The sequence below is a fragment of the Micropterus dolomieu genome, linkage group LG16 (assembly GCF_021292245.1).
Source record: "Micropterus dolomieu isolate WLL.071019.BEF.003 ecotype Adirondacks linkage group LG16, ASM2129224v1, whole genome shotgun sequence".
NCBI lineage: Eukaryota > Metazoa > Chordata > Actinopteri > Centrarchiformes > Centrarchidae > Micropterus > Micropterus dolomieu.
This window is the reverse complement of record NC_060165.1, coordinates 4,359,142-4,378,090: the sequence shown is the minus strand read 5'-3', so window position 1 is coordinate 4,378,090 and position 18,949 is coordinate 4,359,142. Positions and strand designations below refer to the sequence as shown.

General features: G+C 40.5%; 1 protein-coding gene across 1 annotated transcript; it reads left to right on the top strand.

Moving 5' to 3' along the window:
• Window positions 1-2,578: 2,578 nt before the first annotated feature.
• Window positions 2,579-13,261, top strand: ccdc107 (coiled-coil domain containing 107). The gene is given in 7 exon segments (XM_046072379.1): window positions 2,579-2,905; window positions 6,436-6,475; window positions 6,477-6,651; window positions 6,755-6,824; window positions 6,941-7,031; window positions 9,329-9,438; window positions 10,827-13,261. Coding segments are annotated over 7 exon segments (1,035 nt in total). The 5' UTR covers window positions 2,579-2,763; the 3' UTR covers window positions 11,234-13,261.
• Window positions 13,262-18,949: the final 5,688 nt, after the last annotated feature.

Below are 18,949 nucleotides of genomic sequence, written 5' to 3'. Positions count from 1 at the left end.
AAAAGAGTTCACTGACTCAGCCGACCTGATTTCCTCGGGCAGGCTGTTCCAAAGCCTCGGGCCCCTGACAGCAAACGCTCTGTCCCCTTTAGTTTTCAGTCGAGACTCTGGAACAGACAGCAGACCTCTGCCCGAGGATCTCAAGGTACGTGCCGGTGTGTATGGGACTAAAAGGTCAGAAATATAACAAGGTGAGAGGCCATGAAGAGCTTTAAAAGTGATCAATAGAATTTTAAAGTCAATTCTAAAACATACTGGGAGCCAGTGTAATGAAGCTAAAATAGGAGTAATGTGGTCATATTTCTTTGTTCTGGTTAAAAGCCTGGCAGCTGAGTTCTGGACAGTCTGGAGTCGATCAATAGATTTTTGGGTTAAACAGGTGAAAAGGCTGTTGCAATAATCCAGGCGTGATGAGATGAAGGCGTGTAAAATGGTCTCGGTGTCCTTAAAAGTTAACATAGATCGAAGTTTTGCTATATTTCTAAGTTGATAAAAACATGATTAAACAAGCTTTGTGGTGTGCTGCTCGAAATTTAAATTACTATCAAACCAAACATCAAGGTTCTTTGCCACAGGCTTAATGTGATTTACTAGGGAACCAGCAGATGGCAGTATTTTATTTGCCATCTGCTGGGACCCGATGACCAGGATTTCTGTTTTGTCTGAGTTCAGCTGGAGGAAATTATATGACATCCATTTTTTAACTTCACAAAGGCAGTTGTTAAGTGAACTCAGCATTCCAGGGTCTGTGGATCTGACGGGCAAGTACATTTGTTTGTCATCAGCATAAATATGAAAAGGCCAACCCCTGAGGCACACCATATTTAACTGGACAGAACGAAGAGACATAGTTGTTTACAGACACGCAAAACTTCCTATTTGACAGGTAGGATGAAAACCATTCTAGGGCCATGATGTTGTGATCAGTGGTGTCAAAAGCAGCGCTAAGGTCCAGGAGTACCAGGACTGAGCACATGTCTTCATCAGCAGACATTAAAAGGTCAATGGTGACTTTAAGCAGGGCAGTCTCAGTGCTATGGTACTTCCTGAAACCAGACTGAAACTTTTCAAATATTTTGTTATTTTCCAGTACAGTGAGCAGCTGTTTGGACACAATTCTTTCTAGAATCTTTGCAATAAAAGGCAGTTTTGAAATAAAATATAAAAGCTCAAAACCTCGTCATTTGTTAAAAGTGATCTAGTGGTAACCTTATTTGACAGACAGGACCACTTTTGCCTGCCGGATCCCTATCTGTGTAAGGAGCAGCACCGATTTGGTACCTACAATATAATCATCACACCCGCCAAAGGCGAACCCATTACCAAAGTTACAACAAAGATGGATCAACAAATTCTTGGCTGGGTGCAGAGTTGTGCAACCTCACAGAGGTTTTTGTATAAATTAAACATGTTAATTGTTGAGCTTTCATTATTCTGATTGACAGATTTGTTTTTACTTTGGAGAGAGCCATGTTTCTGCTTTGAGTAAGTTCCATCTCCTGGCTGTACGTTCATATTTAACAGACGATTCTGAGAGTCGTACAGATCTTCTCATCTAACTCTTGGTAAGAAAGCAAATAAGCGTATTTTGCAAAATGTTTGCATACGGTAGACTGCTACCAGGGCACTAGGTTTGATCTCTACAGAGAGTGAGTCAGCCCACAGAGAAACAGATCAGAACCCAATGTGGTGCTCTGCATCAACCTAGCCTCCATCACCTGGAAAATAAAAATAACTCATTATAGACTTTTAAAAAAAACATCTGAAACCACTTTGTCCTCACCACAGGAGACAAGGTGGAAATTGTCCATGTAGTTTTAAGTTCCTCAGTATTCCCGTTCCTTTGGATTTCACATGGTCTGTTAATGGACTTCTGTGTGGTATTTTAATATCCCCCTTGCAGCAGAGACTTACTTCCTGAGTAAGACAGAATAAGCATACTTCCCCTGACAGCTCCTTGATACTTTTACTGGTGTGCCACCGAATACTGAAATATCTCAAAACAATATTGTAGGCCTCCTCATATTACATTACATTACATTTATAGCAGATGCTTTTATCCAAAGCGACTAACAATAAGTGCATTTCAACCATGTGGACATCAGTTTCAACAAATATGCTGAACTGATTCAAGTGCTACAGTTTGAAACAGAGATAGAGATGGTTTTGTTTATTTATTTATATAGCACCAGCCTTGACAGAAGGGTGTGTTTAAAACCACTCAAGTGCAATTTCCAGCATTAACCGAAGCCACAGCTTCCCAGAAAACCCTTAAGGGTCCAACAGACATCAACTGCATGTTTGTTCCTCTGCCCACTAGAGCACAGAGTGCTAGATTTGAAACAAAGCTCTCTCACAGTCCTTGTAGGCCTATGCTTATTACGTTTCCTGCAAATTGTTATTTGATTGAAATAGGCCACCACCCCGACTCGTTTTTCTCTTATTAATACCATATTAATTTAACAAATCTAAAAAAAAAACGTCTGCCCCAGGCAGTTTGACTTTTGTGAATCAGTGGCACAAGTTTTTCCAGTTGGCGCTTTTATTCTGAAAGCGTCCTTTCCGGAAGTCCGGTTCTTGTTATTGCAGCGGAGCAGCTGTTTGGAGCCGCACAGTTTAGGTCTCATCACACTGCTTTAGCTGGATATTAGCCTGACAGTTGAGCGTTTCCTAACTGTCTCCCGTGTCTTTAGCCACACATTTAGCGGCTGGCGTTGCTCCTTTTCGGCGGGTGTCCCGTCCCGTTTGTGTGTTCACGAGAGGATGGTTTTGTCAACGTCACAACAAGTCGCCCTGGCTTTCACTGCCGTGCTCTTCACGTTCGTCGTCCTGCCCAGGTTGTTTGGCGTCGGCGGCGGGGCCGGGGCGAAGGAAACTAGATTTGACCCTCGCTACACCAGAAAAGGTAGGACATCTCTCTGTTGTCGCAGTGGGAAATTACACACACCACTGGCGCATGTGCCCAAGCTTGTCACCATGCAAGTTAGGCTATATCATTTTGCCTTGAGCTCACTGGTCTGCTAACTTGGAATAGCTACGTGCACTGACAGGGTTTTCCAAAATAAAGGTCATGAAAGAAGAAGACGACATTTACATGCTATGGTCAAGTCAGAAGAGAGTTTGTAGCACAAGTCCACGCGTGATTATACACTTTTGTTCAGCGCCATGAACGACTAATAAACTCCATCTATTGAAGATAAGTAAAAACAAGCTACATTATCTATAATCAATCATATCTTTCCCCGTAAGGTGTAAATCCGCAACAAGATTAGATGATGCCACTCTGCGTTTTACTTTTTAGACTGCATGTTCTTTTTAGTCCCACACCGGGAAGCCATACTCAGGGTTAAGACATATCACTGGCGTGGATTGGTTCCTCTCTGTTAGGTGTGGTCCATCAGCTATTGGGGGAGCTGAGGCCTGCTGATGTCAGAGGGGACCAAACAGCCACCCCATTCAAGTTCAGTTTGGTCAGCACAAAACCATTACATTTGGCTATATCAGTCAGCTGGACTGGATCACACTTTTAAGAAGGAGCAATCCAAGAGATTTTGTTCCTTTCATAGACCATTGACCATAAAGTAACATGAAATATATTTTGTAAGGATTTTTAATGTTATACATCTTACTGCACATAAAGGGGGTAATTTGTTCCCTTCCTAATGACCTTAACTGTTCTGGCTTCACAGTGGGGGTACACTGATACACCGTCTTATCTCTCAATATCTTCATTGAAGGACTTGAGGATGCGGAACAAACTGTAAACGCAACATTGACCTGTTAAGTTGACATGGCAAACATTTAGCAAACAGGCCGGAAGCAATGTTGGCATTAATGTGAACTCTTGTTCTGCGTCTACCTGCTGAAATTAATATTATATATTGAATATTCACTTTCATTTTTGGGTATGTTTGGCCTGCTGCTTCTGGAAACTCCTCTATGAGGATTTTGAGAGGGAATCAAAACAGTAAAAGTGTAGTTTGTGAAAACCAAAACAATGAGCTAAAAAGAGAGAGAAGTAGTCAATGCAATAACATTGTAATAACAAATAACAGTAGGCGTAAAAAATTTTGTTGTACAGACATCAATGAAAATGAATTATAGTGATAGAATTATTATTACTATGGTTATAGCACTAATAATAATTATAATTGTAGCAGCAGGTGTCAAGCAGGAACATGGGGGCAGCAGGAAGCCCGTGACCACAGATCCAGACCCCTAAGCTTTGGAGCCAGAAACACCTGCAGAAAGAGAGAGAAGGAGAGAGGAGACAAGGGGTGAGAAAGCACAAGACTACAGGAGAGGGAAGAAGTTGACTTAGTAACATGCATTAATGGGATATGAATGCATACTGACAAAGAGGGAGAGGAAGAGAGAGGAGCTCAGTGCATCATGGGTAGTTCCCCGGCAGTCTAGGCAGCATAACTAAGGGACGGTTCAGGACTCACCTGAGCCAGCCCTAACTATAAGCTTCATCAAAGAGGAAAGTCTTAAGCCTACTCTTAAATGTGGAGATGGTGTCTGCCTCCCTCTCATTTGACTCTTGGACACTCTTAAGAACCACAAGTAACCCATATCCTGATAATAGAAAGGAAGCATATATAAGGTGAACAAGATTGGTCCTCCCTGCACAGAACCTTGTGGAACTCTGGCGTGCACTAATGATTCATGTACAAACTGAGATTGATCTGAACAATAGTGCTTAAACCAGCACAGAGCGGTTCCTTTAATGCCAATTAAATGTTCCCGTCTCTGTAATAGGATATGGTGGTCAATGATATTGAATGCAGCACTAAGATCTAATAATACAAGTACAGAGCAAGTAAAGTCCTTTGTCTGATGCAATTAGAATTGTAATTTTTACCAGTGCTGTCTCTGTGCTATGATGCACTATAAATCCTGACTGAAAATCCTATTTTCTAACTATTGCTCTGTAGAAAGTCACACAGCTGTCTGGCAACTGCTTTCTCTCCCTTTTATGAAAAGCGCTCAGAGATAACTGTTGAGGTTTGGCGCTATATAAATAAAATTGAATTGAAGGATCTTGGCGAGAAAGGGAGGGTTAGATGTATTCGGATGAAACCCCTGGATCAAGAAAGATCTTTTTAAGAAAATTTTTAATTATTTTAAAGGACTGTGGTACAAAGCCTGTTATTAAAGACGGATTGATCATATCTAGTAAAGAAGTGCTGACTAAAGGTTAAGCTTCTTTAAGCAGCCACAGAAAGTGTGAAGCAAAGCAACAAACAGAGATGCTCTTTGAGTCTTTGAGCTAGAGTCCAAGTCAAGTCTCTCGTGGTTATAATGAATCTTGTATCTAGGGCTGCAGCTAACGATGATTTTAGTACTCGAAGCTTTTATAGATTATTTCAACGATTCATCGATGCGCCGTTCAAGAAGTACTTTTGCTTGGCTTTCAGCGTCGGCTGATGGCCGTGCAGTTCACACTACACAACTTGCCATCTTGCGATGGGAGTCTTGAAGTCATTGTGGCGTTCACACTACATGACTGATCTGCTCTGTCACCCGACACTTGTCTCCAAGCCACGTTTTGTCAAGAAAACATACATGAAATGTGAAACGGGAAATGAGCGATCTGCACACGAAACAGCTGTTTGTTATTATAAAGATAACAGTTATAAAGACAAAGAATCTGGGTGAAAGGATGGATTAGCACACGCAGGTAGCAGGGATTGTCTGAGATGCAGAGAGAGCTGGAGGGGAGTTAAAAGGTGCAGCTCCCCGACACCCAGTTAACTCTTGACTGTGAGGTTACAACTCAAACGCACGTGTGCACATTTTCAGCTGAGGACTGCAGCTTACTTTGCCTTCAACTCAACAATCAGTCATGATTTCAGTAAACTGCTAAAGTTGCTGTCACTGTTACCTTGTCTGTGGTCCGCTGGCAGAACACCAGCTGCTTTTTGTTCCGGTGCCGTTGTGCTGTTGCCAAGGCGACAAAAGTGTTGTTTTACGGTGGATGGACGGTAACATTACAGAGTTGTTGTTTTCTTTAGCTTGAAATAATACCACACTTTGAAGACTTTCTTCTTTTGCCCTAGCTGTTTTCTCTCTCTTCCTCCACTTTGCAAACAGCTCCATCATATTCACGTCGTGTTCACAGCGTAAGTGCGATGTGCGACAGTAAGAAATGTCCATGTGAAACAGTGTGCTGTATATTTACATGGATTAAACAAAGCCTCGATACAAAGAATTTGCCTTGATGCATTTTATTACACACAGAGAGCTGTGATCAGTAGAAGAAGCACACAAAATGACAAATAAACAACAACGTGGGGCAAGCTAAACGTTCCGCTGCTGAAACGCATGGTGGACACACCTCCTGTGTGATTCCGGCGTCACGGTCGGGCTTCATTTTCTACAGAAACCTCACCATCTGTCGTCTGTTTTGTCCTCCTGATGTATTTGCAGCAGCAGGTCCGGGCCCGGGCGCAGTCAGAGGTCAGCCCATCAACGAACGCCCCCGGTTCAGCTCAGACCCCTGAGAACATGCAGCAGATGAAGAAGCTGATGGAACAAGAGCTGAAGAGTGACAAGTACAAGTCCAACAGCAACAAGGGCTACGTGTTCACACTGATGCCCCTCTACGCTATCGGAGTTGGAGTGTTTGCAGCTTACAAGTTTTTGAAGGTAAGTAAAGACACCTGCAACACCAAATTACACTGAGGGAATTTACATCTTTGATAGGCGATCTCTGCAAAGTCTGTATCACTTCATTCTTTTCAACTCACAGATCAAATCTGCAGATGACGAGGCACAAAAGGACAAGTTTGCAAAAGGAGCCAAAAAATCAGTAGAGGCAGGTGTGTATCGCACGCATTGGGTTTTCTATTTGCATATCTGTGTTTTCTTTGGTCAAACAGATATTTGTTTACCATGAGTAATCCTCTTGTGTGTCTGTATGTTTGTTTTTGTACAGAGAACCAGTTGAACGAGCTGGAACAAAGGCTAGCACAGACGGAGAGGATGCTCAACTCCATCCTCACCCAGCTGGACCCGCTCACTAACTGGTGAGTAGGGCTCCACCTCATCGTTGTAATCCACGTCATTGAATACAGAAATACGTCGCGCGTCGGTGCGTTGCAGTGAAGTGCTGTGCCCGGTCTAAGCAGGGATTCCTCTGGAGAAAAGCCGCACCTGCAAAACTTCCCCAAGTGTGATCACCTAACGTTTGGGTGTATTTTAGACAGAGACCCAACAATGTGGTGCTCTGTAATCTCTGAAAATTGGAAATTGCTTCACTGCAGCACAACTGTTGCCTCATAACAGAGCACTTTTCCAAGACGGCAGCAAGACAGCACCGCAAATTTACTGTTTGTCCCTGCACAAGCATGAAATATTAGGATTATCAACATGAGGAACAGGTTTCTGTTATTAGTAGTCTCTTAAAATTGATTTTCTTCATTGTCACTTAATTGTAAAAGTAATATCTGCATTGCTGCTGTCATGGTAACGTAACGTTACACCATGTGTCATCTAACCTTTGGCTGTTTTCTGTATTCTGTTCTTTTTAACGCCACGTATGAGTGAGAGGAAGGCTCACTGAATTGAAGTGAGAAAATATTACATTAGTTATCAAAAGGAGATCACATACAACAGCCTGAATGTGTGTGATTTGGTTAAATAGATACTGTAGTTCAGAGACATGATAGTTTTGGGGATTTTTAATAACTCACAGAATCAGGAACTAAAACATGACTTAGGACCAGTGTTGGGAGTAATACGTTACGAAAGTAGCGCAATTGACCCAAATACGCTGCTGGCCAATCACAGCGCAGTATAGGACTCTTTCTAACTGAGGTTAGGCTCCATTGACTCGTATGTAAAATCCGTCGTTTTCTAGCTTTTTCTTTACTGTATTTTTCCAAGATGTGGTGAAACGTTGTCCCATTGTTGAGTGTCTGTGGCATCAAATAACATAATCATGAACTAAGGGAGGGTGGAGAGGTGCATTTTCCCAAGCATTGTCTGACGGTAGCCCCACAGTCTCACTTTGAAAACCCCTGGCTTAAACTAACCTCACAGACTTTTGTTACAGGCTGTGACTGTCTGTACAGTCTGTAAATCATTTCAGTTATTTTCTTTGTCCCACACCGATGCAAAAACACATTTGCCTGTAATTGTTTTATTGCATATAACTCTAGTGATGAAATAAATCCATTTAAGTCAAGTACTTTGGTAAAAATACAGACGGGTCCACACAGAGGTCGCTGCTGGAATGAGCGAGTTTCATTTTGTGCACGCGCATATGAAAGCATGTTCATGCGCAATGTGGTTAACTTACAGAGGTAACAGACAGAGATTCATCAAAGTTGTAAAAATTTGCAGTTTGTGGGACCCTACACAGTATGCATAGTGAATGTATTGAGCGGTCCGGCTCTGACAGTTGTGGTTCTGACTATGAGCCTCACTTTTCTGTCCACTACTGTCCATCCTTATCTCTTTTCTGTTAGCAGCCTGCAGTATAAATAAGATTGCTGGCAGTTACCCTTGTATTTTCTGAAATACTATAATGCCATAATACTGTTTCAGACAGAATATTATCTGAAGACTTTTGGATATTCTGAGACATTGTAGTAGAAAATAATAATGTCCAGTTCTTTCCAAATTTGGGTGTTGCACAAAAAGACAAATTATTTATAATATATATATATATAATTATTTTTGTGTTCAGTCCTGGCAGACATTTTATTATAAGAATAACTTACTTTGTTTGGATTTTAGTGTTTACACTGTCATGAGAAGTTATTCAAAGGAAAGACTCTTGGCAAGAAAGCATATAAGAATATTTCCCAAAATGTTGAACGTTTTTTTTTAAAACTTGCAGAACTTTTGTTTCTCTCTTCTGACGGTGAGAGTAATTACACAAGACTGTCAACACGAGCTTATGACGTATAGGCTCTGCCATACTGGGGGGCTGCTGTCTCTGTGGTTGCTACCCCCTTCAGCTCTAGCAAACCGATCACTGCTGGTTGGCATAAAACACATCACTACTGGTTCGCCAGAATGTCGCCACAGACACCAGATTTAAAAACTCCTAATCCTAATCTACCTCATCCAGGTTTTTGTTGTATATAAGTTGTATATGTAACTGTGATTTTATTGTAATTTTATGTATTTAGCCAACAAATTAACCAAACAATCTGTAAAGCTTACTAGCCCACTAAGCTAACTAGCATGCTAACAGCGTGCTAAGCTGACCAGCGTACTGCCTGAGCCACCAACTAGTAATTAGTTTTCAGTTAAGGGGCTATGTGCTTCCTGCATGCTCAGAGTAGTTTGTTTTCATCCTCTCTTTCCTCTTCAGTGTGAAGTCGGTGGCCCAGGAGCAAAAGAATGAGATCATGTCTCAACTCCAGACAATCCGGTACCTGATGAAGAAGAGAGGAATGGACTGTCCACCCCTGATCATCAACGGTAGGACGATGTCCGTCTTCTCTGTGTGCACACAGCAGGCTTACCCGGTTGTTTTTAAAATCAGATTTTAACTGAAAGACCCAAAACAGCAAACTGCAGCCTAGAGAATAAGATGTTGATAGTGCAGCCATGCTTCATGCTGCAGCCACAGCTTACAATACATACTGTGCGGGTGTGGCATCAGTGTTGTGTGTGGTGGTGTTTTAAATTCCACTGACCCATACCTGTGTCTCAATGTGGAAGTGTTTTGCATCAGATTTTTGAATTGTAAATGTGGTTAAAGTGTCATTTGCAAAAAGATCAGAACACAGTAGGGGTGTAACGATGCACCAAATCCACAGTTCGGTTCAGACCTCGGTTTCGAGTGTGCTGTGGTGCTTTTCTGGGTTGTCCTTTTGAGAATCTGGTTTTCATTGCAACACTGCGGCTATCGATTTTACTAGCACACCTTCAACCAATGGGAAGCCAGCTGCTGTTTGGATTCAATGGAATCCTGCAAACTCTGCACGGTTCAGCAGAATGTAACACTGTCATGTAAATGTAATTTTCAAATATACTGTACATATTTCAAATGGTGGCCTTTTATTAATCTGAGGTGAAGTGAGGATCAGGCCTTCATTTGAAACAGGTTTATATTAGAGGCAATCCTTTATTCCTAATCCATGCGTATATTTATATCATCATAATTGAGTGAGAAGCCTCCCTGATGTCTTATCTGCTCCTGTTTTGTTTGCTGTTGATTCTATTTAATGCGAACTCCACTCTTCCTCCTTGTCGTTTATTTTGATAAATTCAGTATTACATACATAATGTTCCACTGCACTAATTTCATCAGAGTCATGCCATACTCCCACTCTGCTGCTCTAAGTTTCTCCCAACAGAAAAACAGTTTTCATTCACTGATTATTTCCTGTTTCTTCTATTTTGGAGTTTTTCGACCGCTGTTAACCTTACCCTAAGCTACGTCCAAATAAACACTTCCTGCAATGGTTCACAAGCTGTCTAACAGTTCAAAGGATAGAATTCCTTCTGGCTCTGGTATCCACGGGCAGTGTTAACTTTTATTGACAGTAACTTAACAGCACTGGAAAAACAGCAGAATAGAAGTGAGTGAAATCAATTAGTGAACTAAAACAGTATTTCTGATTAAAATGAGAAACAGCAGAGTATGATATCTTCATACTGTTGTGCTGATGGAATTTGTGATGTGGAAATGTATATTATACTATATTTAATAGTTTTTTTTTTACCAGGCTTTTCATCATCAGGCCTTAATTTGATTTTTGTCAGGCTATTCTTTAAGACTGGGACTTTATTGTGCAGGTAGCTGGGCTATTTATCAATAAAATATGTGGTTCACTTTATATCACTTGTTTTGTGACTTTCAGAGGCATCATGCGGGCGTAATCTTGATGACCTCATTGAGTCACTCGGCGCTGACGACACCACGGCAGTGAAAGCTTCCATGGTGGAAAAGCACACCTCTGCAGGAACAACAGAGGGTTTGGAGAAAATCTATCAAAAGCATTTGGAAGCCAAAGATGAAGCGGCAACAGAAGGCGAAGAGATGAAGGAGCTCATACCGGAGGATTCTGACAGGGAAGCAGAGGAAGAAGGACACGTAGAGGAAGAGGAGGAGGTTGCTGTGGAGGAGGAGGAGGAGGAGGAGGAGGAAGAGGGATTGGAGGACTCTGAGCTCATGCCCTCACTAGAGGACTCGTATGAGAAAAACATTGAGGAGGTTGGAGCGGAGCAGCCTGCGCCGGGCCTCAGGAGACGCAACAGGCCTGAATGAACTCATTACAGGACTTCTGCACTGTACGGAAATTAGACGCATTATTATGAATATTTATTATCTGAAAGGCTTTCATTCCAAAAGGCTGTTAGTAGGCTGTGAAGTAAACACATTAGAGCTCTATTTTCCTGTGGCACTCTCAAAGAACAGACAAACTGTAGGTCATGGGTCAAGTGCATCTGCTGTTATTGCTCATAATAGCAGTGTCAGACTGAAAAGCTCTAAAGGGTTCTGATGTCACATTTCTGTCACTAGTTGGCACTTACAGATAGAATAACAAATGATCCCCCCCCACCCCCCCCCACCCACAAAATCAAACACTTTGCCTTGCAATGCCTCATTTACTTGGGACTCCCATCTTGTTGCTGCTCTGACAGGTGGGGAAAATTGCAACATAGCATCGTGCTACTTGTAGTGTTTGTGCTGACATGAAAATAGAGCCCATGATGTCCTTTACTTTCCTGTTTTTTTTTTTTTTTTATTTAGTTATTTAATTTTTTTCTAACACAAATGATCCCCTTTTTAAAATTGCCTGATTTTTGGGATGAAATTTCTACACTTTTTTTTTTTTACTAGCTCTGCCATCGGTTTAGGTTTGTACCTGTTTGTATGCTGAAGCCAAACATTTAAAGCGTATAATCTACATTAAGGAGTTGGTGGTCAATGTTGCCTGTTGCTTCTAATTTGCCTTTACCATTTCTTTTCTCATGGTGGACAACTTGTCAAACACAGAGGTAACTAATAACAATTTTGACTCAATTCCACTTAAGTGTTGCAGTTCAACAGACATTGTATTGTGAACGCTGGCCCACTGACGTGTCTTACTGGGACACTGAAATGTAACAGATCCATTGTTAATATTAGTAGCCAAGTAAAAATGTCTTTTGACGCGATTATCCCACTACGATAAATACCACAGGACAAGACCCAGCTGCTCTGTCTGTTAGTCTAGAGAAATGTGCTTGTCGTTGTTGCATCTTAACCCTGCACCATCCTGTGCTGAGACCCCTACCCCTACTGTCTATTAGTAAATTACAGAGATTGATGATTTCATGACAAAATCCATAATCTAAGTCTTACCATGAGCAATTTTACTTTCCTATTTTATAAAAACAATACCATATGCTAATAAATATTTTTATCATGAAGGGATTGACACTAATGCTGCTGGGTGCGATGAGCCTACTTAGACTGCATGATGTTTATTTATTCAAGAGTGAAATGACAATCATTTGTTAAACCAGAAACACATTATGTCTCTACTGTTTCACTGTTATATTACTTTTTAAAATTCATTAGCATGTTTTTGTGTTTGTGGGATGCCAGTATCGTACAAAGGAATCAGTTATCACTCTGCCTTATATTTCAATATCTTTTTGAAGTTGTGAGTTGAGGTTCTTGTGAGGAGGCTTTCAGGTTGTTTCCATCTTGTCTATTGTTGGGAAACTACTATATCGGGGTGCTTTAACTCTACATTTCTAAATACAATGAACAAATGTGGGTCCTGAATTTTTAAATGAAAAGAAATGTTATGACTACAGCACCAGAGTTAGAATAGTTATTAGTCTTAGGATGTATGATCATTTTTACATGTGTCTCTGTCTGTTACATATTAACGCTGCACAGTTGAGTCATTTGACTTTGCAGTACATCATGCTATGCCCAAATGGTGATGTAAAGTAATGCTAAATAAAAGGTATAAATCACACATAGAAAGTAATAATTTTTGCAAAAATGAGATACCCCCTGTAGTATAGCATTTAATGTGTCACAAGCTCAAAGCATGGTTTCTTATTGTTATGAAGGCCACAAATCATTGCCTTATCAGTAATGAAACTGGAGGACGTTTTTACTTTATTGTCACATCTTGCCCACAAATCTCTGCCTTAATTTATTTTGTAAATGTTTCGTGTCGGTTCTTCCCATTTATGCATAGTTACATTTCTGTGTTGAATGTTGTGCGTTTCATGTGGGGGTTGAGTGAGGAAACTCAGCTTGCCTTAGAAAATAAAACAATGAAAAAAGTAATGCCGTTTGGTCTGCGTGAATTTTGAACAGATATGGACCAATATGGATTTGTGAAATTGAGGCTGGATACAGACGTTGGTTCCCAGTATGTTTAAGTCTGAGCTGCTTCATCCTGTTTCTTGCCATATTGGATTTTTATCAGGATGAAGAAGCCTCTGAACCCCCTAATATCTTTTAAATGGTAAAGAAAGTCATATGAAACAACTTTCATAAACATTATGGAAAGATACATACACTTTAGAAACAGATGTTATTCTGATTGATTGGACCATTACTCAGGTTGAAGTTAACCTGTTGGTTACCTCCGGGCTTTGCCCCTATTTCCAGGAAAAATGCCTAAAATACATACCCAAAATGAATCAGGAATAACTTTATTTTCATCCTTGCCTGGTAAAAAAAAAAAGCTATATTTTAATGCAATAAACCATCATCAAATATATTATAATGCAACTGAAAATCAAATACACCTGCAATGCAATTGTAACTGTAAATTCATCCATCCATTGTCAGCCGCTTATCCTGCGTACAGGGCCACTGGGGGCTGGAACCAATCCCAGCTGACATTGGGTGAAATGGCCAGTCCATCGCAGGACCACACATAAACAAAGAACCAGTCACACTCACACCTAAGGACAATTTAGAGTCCCCAATTAACCTAGGCCGCATGTCTTTGGACAAGCCGGAGCACCTGGAGAGAACTCACGCAGACATGGGGTGAACATGCAAACTCCACACAGAAAGGCCTGGAACGACCAAGGTTCGAACCTGCAACCTTCTTGCTATGAGACAACAGTGCTAACCACTCCACTGCACCACCGCGCACCACCTGCACTCATTATTACCTTTTAAGTTGATATGGCCTGTGTGTGAGAGAGCAGTTGCCTTTTCCCACATTCAGCAGAAACTGACCCCCTGACAAATTTAAGTCCAATATTCAACTTCTGAGTTAAATATCTGGCTACTTTAGCTGCTAAAAGCTCAAATACATTTGCTTGTTGCTAACTTTAAACCAACACAGTAAAGTTGTGGGGCTTAACACCAAAACAGTGAACTGAAAGATGCCAAATGCTCCATAGAGCTGAGGAGCAGCTTTGAGTCACAGTCACTATAGCCTACTGTCCAGATTGATTCACAATAGGAAAAGCACATATGTAAATAAAATGAATGAAGTTTTTAGGTATAGGCCTTTTTTTCCCCACTAAGGCCTGCTCTTCATACACTGATAACCAAGTCATCCATATTAGAACGATTTGACATGAGTCTGGATTTTTTTGGTTCTTCAATCTGGTTTTAAAATTCATCTGGACATGTTTTCAGAGCAACAAGTCATTATGTCCAAACCCCGCAAAAGTGCAGACTTACTGACAGTTAGCTGGATCAAGACCAAGACTTTGCATCTGTTCATCAGTTCATCTGTTCAGAAATCATTATAATCTGTTGATGTAACTACCACAATTTAATTTTCATAATGAAAAGTTAACCTTGGACATGACCAAATAGCCTATACAACAAAATAAAAGTTTGTACATTAAAAAAAGTCCCAATCTAAATGTAGTTTGTGATTCTGTGAGCAAAATGACATAAACTCAACTAAAAGATTTTGAATGTTGAAAGACCAAAGGAGCCAGAACATGGAGCATTTCATTGGAAATAACAATGTGTCAGTTGAACACTGAAATTTATTGAATAATTAACTGCATAACTCCGCTTAATTAAAGATGCCTTTGAAAAAATATTTTAGTAAAGTTTCATTTATCACTCTGAAGTCTCTCTGCAGGTCCATTAGGGAGAACCTCACAGGTCATGCTCCAACATCACTTGTTGTCTGACCACATTCATCAGTAATAAGTCTTAGCTTATCAGTGATCAGAGTGTGGAACAAGTCAAAATGTCCTCTATTACCAATATTCTTATTAATCACTGTCACCATATTCCATCTGGATACTGTCACACCTCTTATTTGCATCTGCAGATTCACAGTCAGCTACAGAGTGATCCCTGCACAGCATTCAACTAAAGGAAGTGTTGATACTCCCTTTGGATCCTGCAGATGGTGCCACAGGAACACAGTTACAGCAAAAGCAATAAGGTAAAAAAAAAAAAGGTCTGATGCTGTGCACTGGGTGGGTAAGGCATATTGTTAATTTGGTAGATTGACGTGTGAAATTCTTAGGTTTCTTTCTTTTAAACATAAAATAGATTATTAATAGATTTATTTTATGATCGTCTAGAATTTCATTAAAATTGTGTAGAATAAATATCAAACTGGAGTACAAGATCCCCTCCTTATTAATTCCAACCAAATGCAAGTATTTTTGAGAACTTCTCCAAAGTATCCTGTTGAAATAAACCACCCTCTCTAATCATAACTTATAATTAGACAGAGTTTATTAATGAGCTCTTCTCATGCAACAGAAGAAAAAGATCTGGGATTCATTGCAAATTAGTATGGCTCTCTCAATTAGGAAAACATTTAATCAGCTCCATCTTCCACTGGGACTTCTGCCTAATTCCATCCAAGGGCCCGTGGTTAGCAGGATAATGTCTGTTTTTTTTATTGTACACCATGGTAATGAATGTTGCTAAAAGTGTTTGCAGCCTCACACCAAAAAAAACAAAAGTTTAAGTGAGTTTTGTGGTGTATAACATATGTGCATTTGACCATTACAGTTCAAAATAGCACTGTAGCAGCAGGACAGAGGGTCAGTGACCTCCTAAGGGGAGAGCAGTGATTGGTGGTTATGTAGGGACTGAACCCTTCTATAGAATTTGACCTCTAACCCTTGTTTTGTTACCTCAGAGTAGTACTGTACCCTTCTATGGGTTGGAGCTTTATTTGCAGACTCAGACCCTTCTCTGGTACCAGATACCTAAACACACCCTATATAAGCGATGTTGGATGTACAGAGAAACAGAGTGGTCATCGGGCTGGGTCACTCTCCAAGCTGCTGCAGAGCTTGTAATTGATGCTGAATTCCTTGATGTAATAAACTTTTATGATCAAGAACAGTGTCAAGCGGATTTCTTCTCAACACATCATCGCAGCATTATTGTTCGGACACCACAATTTACAAGAGAAACATTTCATTCCTTACACAGACAAGCTATAAGCTATTCCAACATTACGGATCTGCAATACAGTGGAAACCCCTTGTAGTGATCAGGGTTACAGTGATCAGCTGCTTCAATGCATCATATGCTCGCGACAGAATCACTACTATACAAATGGTGTTTAAACGATTTGCTTAATCAAGTAGTCCTCTTACAGTGTTCAGTTTGCGTCTGTTCAGAAACATATAGAAAAAAATCTAAATATTTTATGAAAGTTTTTGTTTTCAAACTCTGCTTCCAGTTTGGCATTGATAGCCCACAGTTTATTTTCAGGCTGTTGAGAATGTAGATATGCACTGAAAGCAGCACCAAGCGGTGGCTTAATAGTCTACTTGCATTTGTAAACAGCACAATACAAATTTAGGCTATTACAATTTGAACTACTTTATATACCATACTGTATTCTATTAATGTATAGTGTATTTGAATTCACAGAAATTGAATTTGTACAGTCATTTGAAAAGTGGACTTTATTTTGAAATACCAAAGCTGTCTGTTTTATTACTTTACATTCATGTAATAAATATCCAAATGTCTATTAGATGGCAATCTACCTGAGAAATAAAAGAAAAGAAAAGACATTTGAATGTAATAATTGTCTGCTTAGCGTGAATAATATGACCCAGACAGACGCGATCACCATGAGGTTTCCACTGTACTAAAACACTACAAATCTGTAGTTATGTGATGAGACAGTGGTGAAAGTGCTCAGTCTATTTTCTTGACTTATTTGTTGGGAAAATAACTGCATTCTCTCAAGAGGAATTAAAGACAGTAAGTACACAGTGCCCATTGGGCATTTCTGTGGTGCCATGTTGCCCTCTTACTGTGATAGAAATAAGATCTCAACATGTAAGCATTTCAGTTTTTGTCATTATTTGAAGGGGCATTTGAAACAGCAGAGTTTTTATTTCAGATTTCAACTGCCCTTTTGGTCCCTGGACGTCTTCAAAGTCAGCAGGATTGTGTTGTCAGACCTCTGGGAGGGAGGCAGAGGTATTGTGCTTCATCAGATATAAACCCAGCAGACAGTCTGTGCAGGACGGCATACAAAGTTCAGACTGAAAGGGAAGAAAACTCTCCTTGGCTCTGGGTGACAAGGCTTCTGCTCTGTAGCTCAGAAACAGGAATACATTTCAGCAGTATTAACCATCATCCAGTTAATTTCTCGGAAGCTTCATACAATCTCATCATCTTTATTCTGTTGATGGAAATTTATTTTGTCCCATTGCCTTAGCATTATTTTTTTCAATTCCAACTTCTTGTGATGAATATGTACCATCCTGTCCTCTACCGTGGCCTAATTTTAGGTTTTTCTTTTATATTGCATTTAATGTAAGTGAAATATGACATTGAAACTGGCTTTTCTTTTCACAAAATCCTCTACTTATAAAACATTGAACATAATCATATTATATACTATTCTTGCATTTCTGATTGATGTTATTGTGAACCTAATTTGAAATCAGCCAAGGCTGCCTGTCTAGCCTTCAGCCCTCTCTGGGACTGATCCTGTGGCTCTACTTGGGAAAAATGGACTGGCCAAGGACCTTGGCTTTCCAAGAGACTTTTCTTTTTTCTTACTCTCCAGTTCCCGATAAAGATCAGCAATCTGGCTGCTCTATTTTTAGTGAAGATATTACAGGGAGGAAGAGGGGGGAGCGAGAGAATCTGAATGCTAGTTGCTTCCTGTATGGGCCAGTGCAAGGCTGGCATGGACCGTCTTGACCCACAATAGTACCCGATACTTCATCTTCTGGGATGAATGGCCTCATTAGTAAAACATTAAAAGGCTTCAACACCCCAATTTAACAAATCACCAGCTGGTTCATTTTAAATTGAAGTGGGAAGCAGCAGGTCGTGGAAATGAGTAATGCTACCACAGTAGATGTTTTTAAAGAGTTCATGTAGGGGTGAGCAGGGGCGAAAGTACCATTTTTCAGAAAAACATGATTTTATGATTATGACAAGATTATGTTGTAGACAGTGATGTATTTTTGCTGTGGTCACTAACTCAGGTGTGGTCTATCAATATCAGGAGGGTCGAAAGTAACACACAGGAGGGTGGAAAATAACACACAGGAGGGTCGAAAGTAACACACAGCAGGGTCGAAAGTTACACACAGGAGGGTCGAAAGTAACGAACAGGAGGGTCGAAAGTAACGAACAGGAGGGTCGAAAGTAACGAACAGGAGGGTCGAAAGTAACTAACAGGAGGGTCGAAAGTAACGAACAGGAGGGTCGAAAGTAACGAACAGGAGGGTCGAAAGTAACGAACAGGAGGGTCGAAAGTAACGAACAGGAGGGTCGAAAGTAACGAACAGGAGGGTCGAAAGTAACGAACAGGAGGGTCGAAAGTAACACACAGGAGGGTCGAAAGTAACACACAGGAGGGTCGAAAGTAACAAACAGGAGGGTCGAAAGTAACACACAGCAGGGTCGAAAGTAACACACAGCAGGGTCGAAAGTAACACACAGCAGGGTCGAAAGTAACAAACAGGAGGGTCGAAAGTAACAAACAGGAGGGTCGAAAGTAACAAACAGGAGGGTCGAAAGTAACAAACAGGAGGGTCGAAA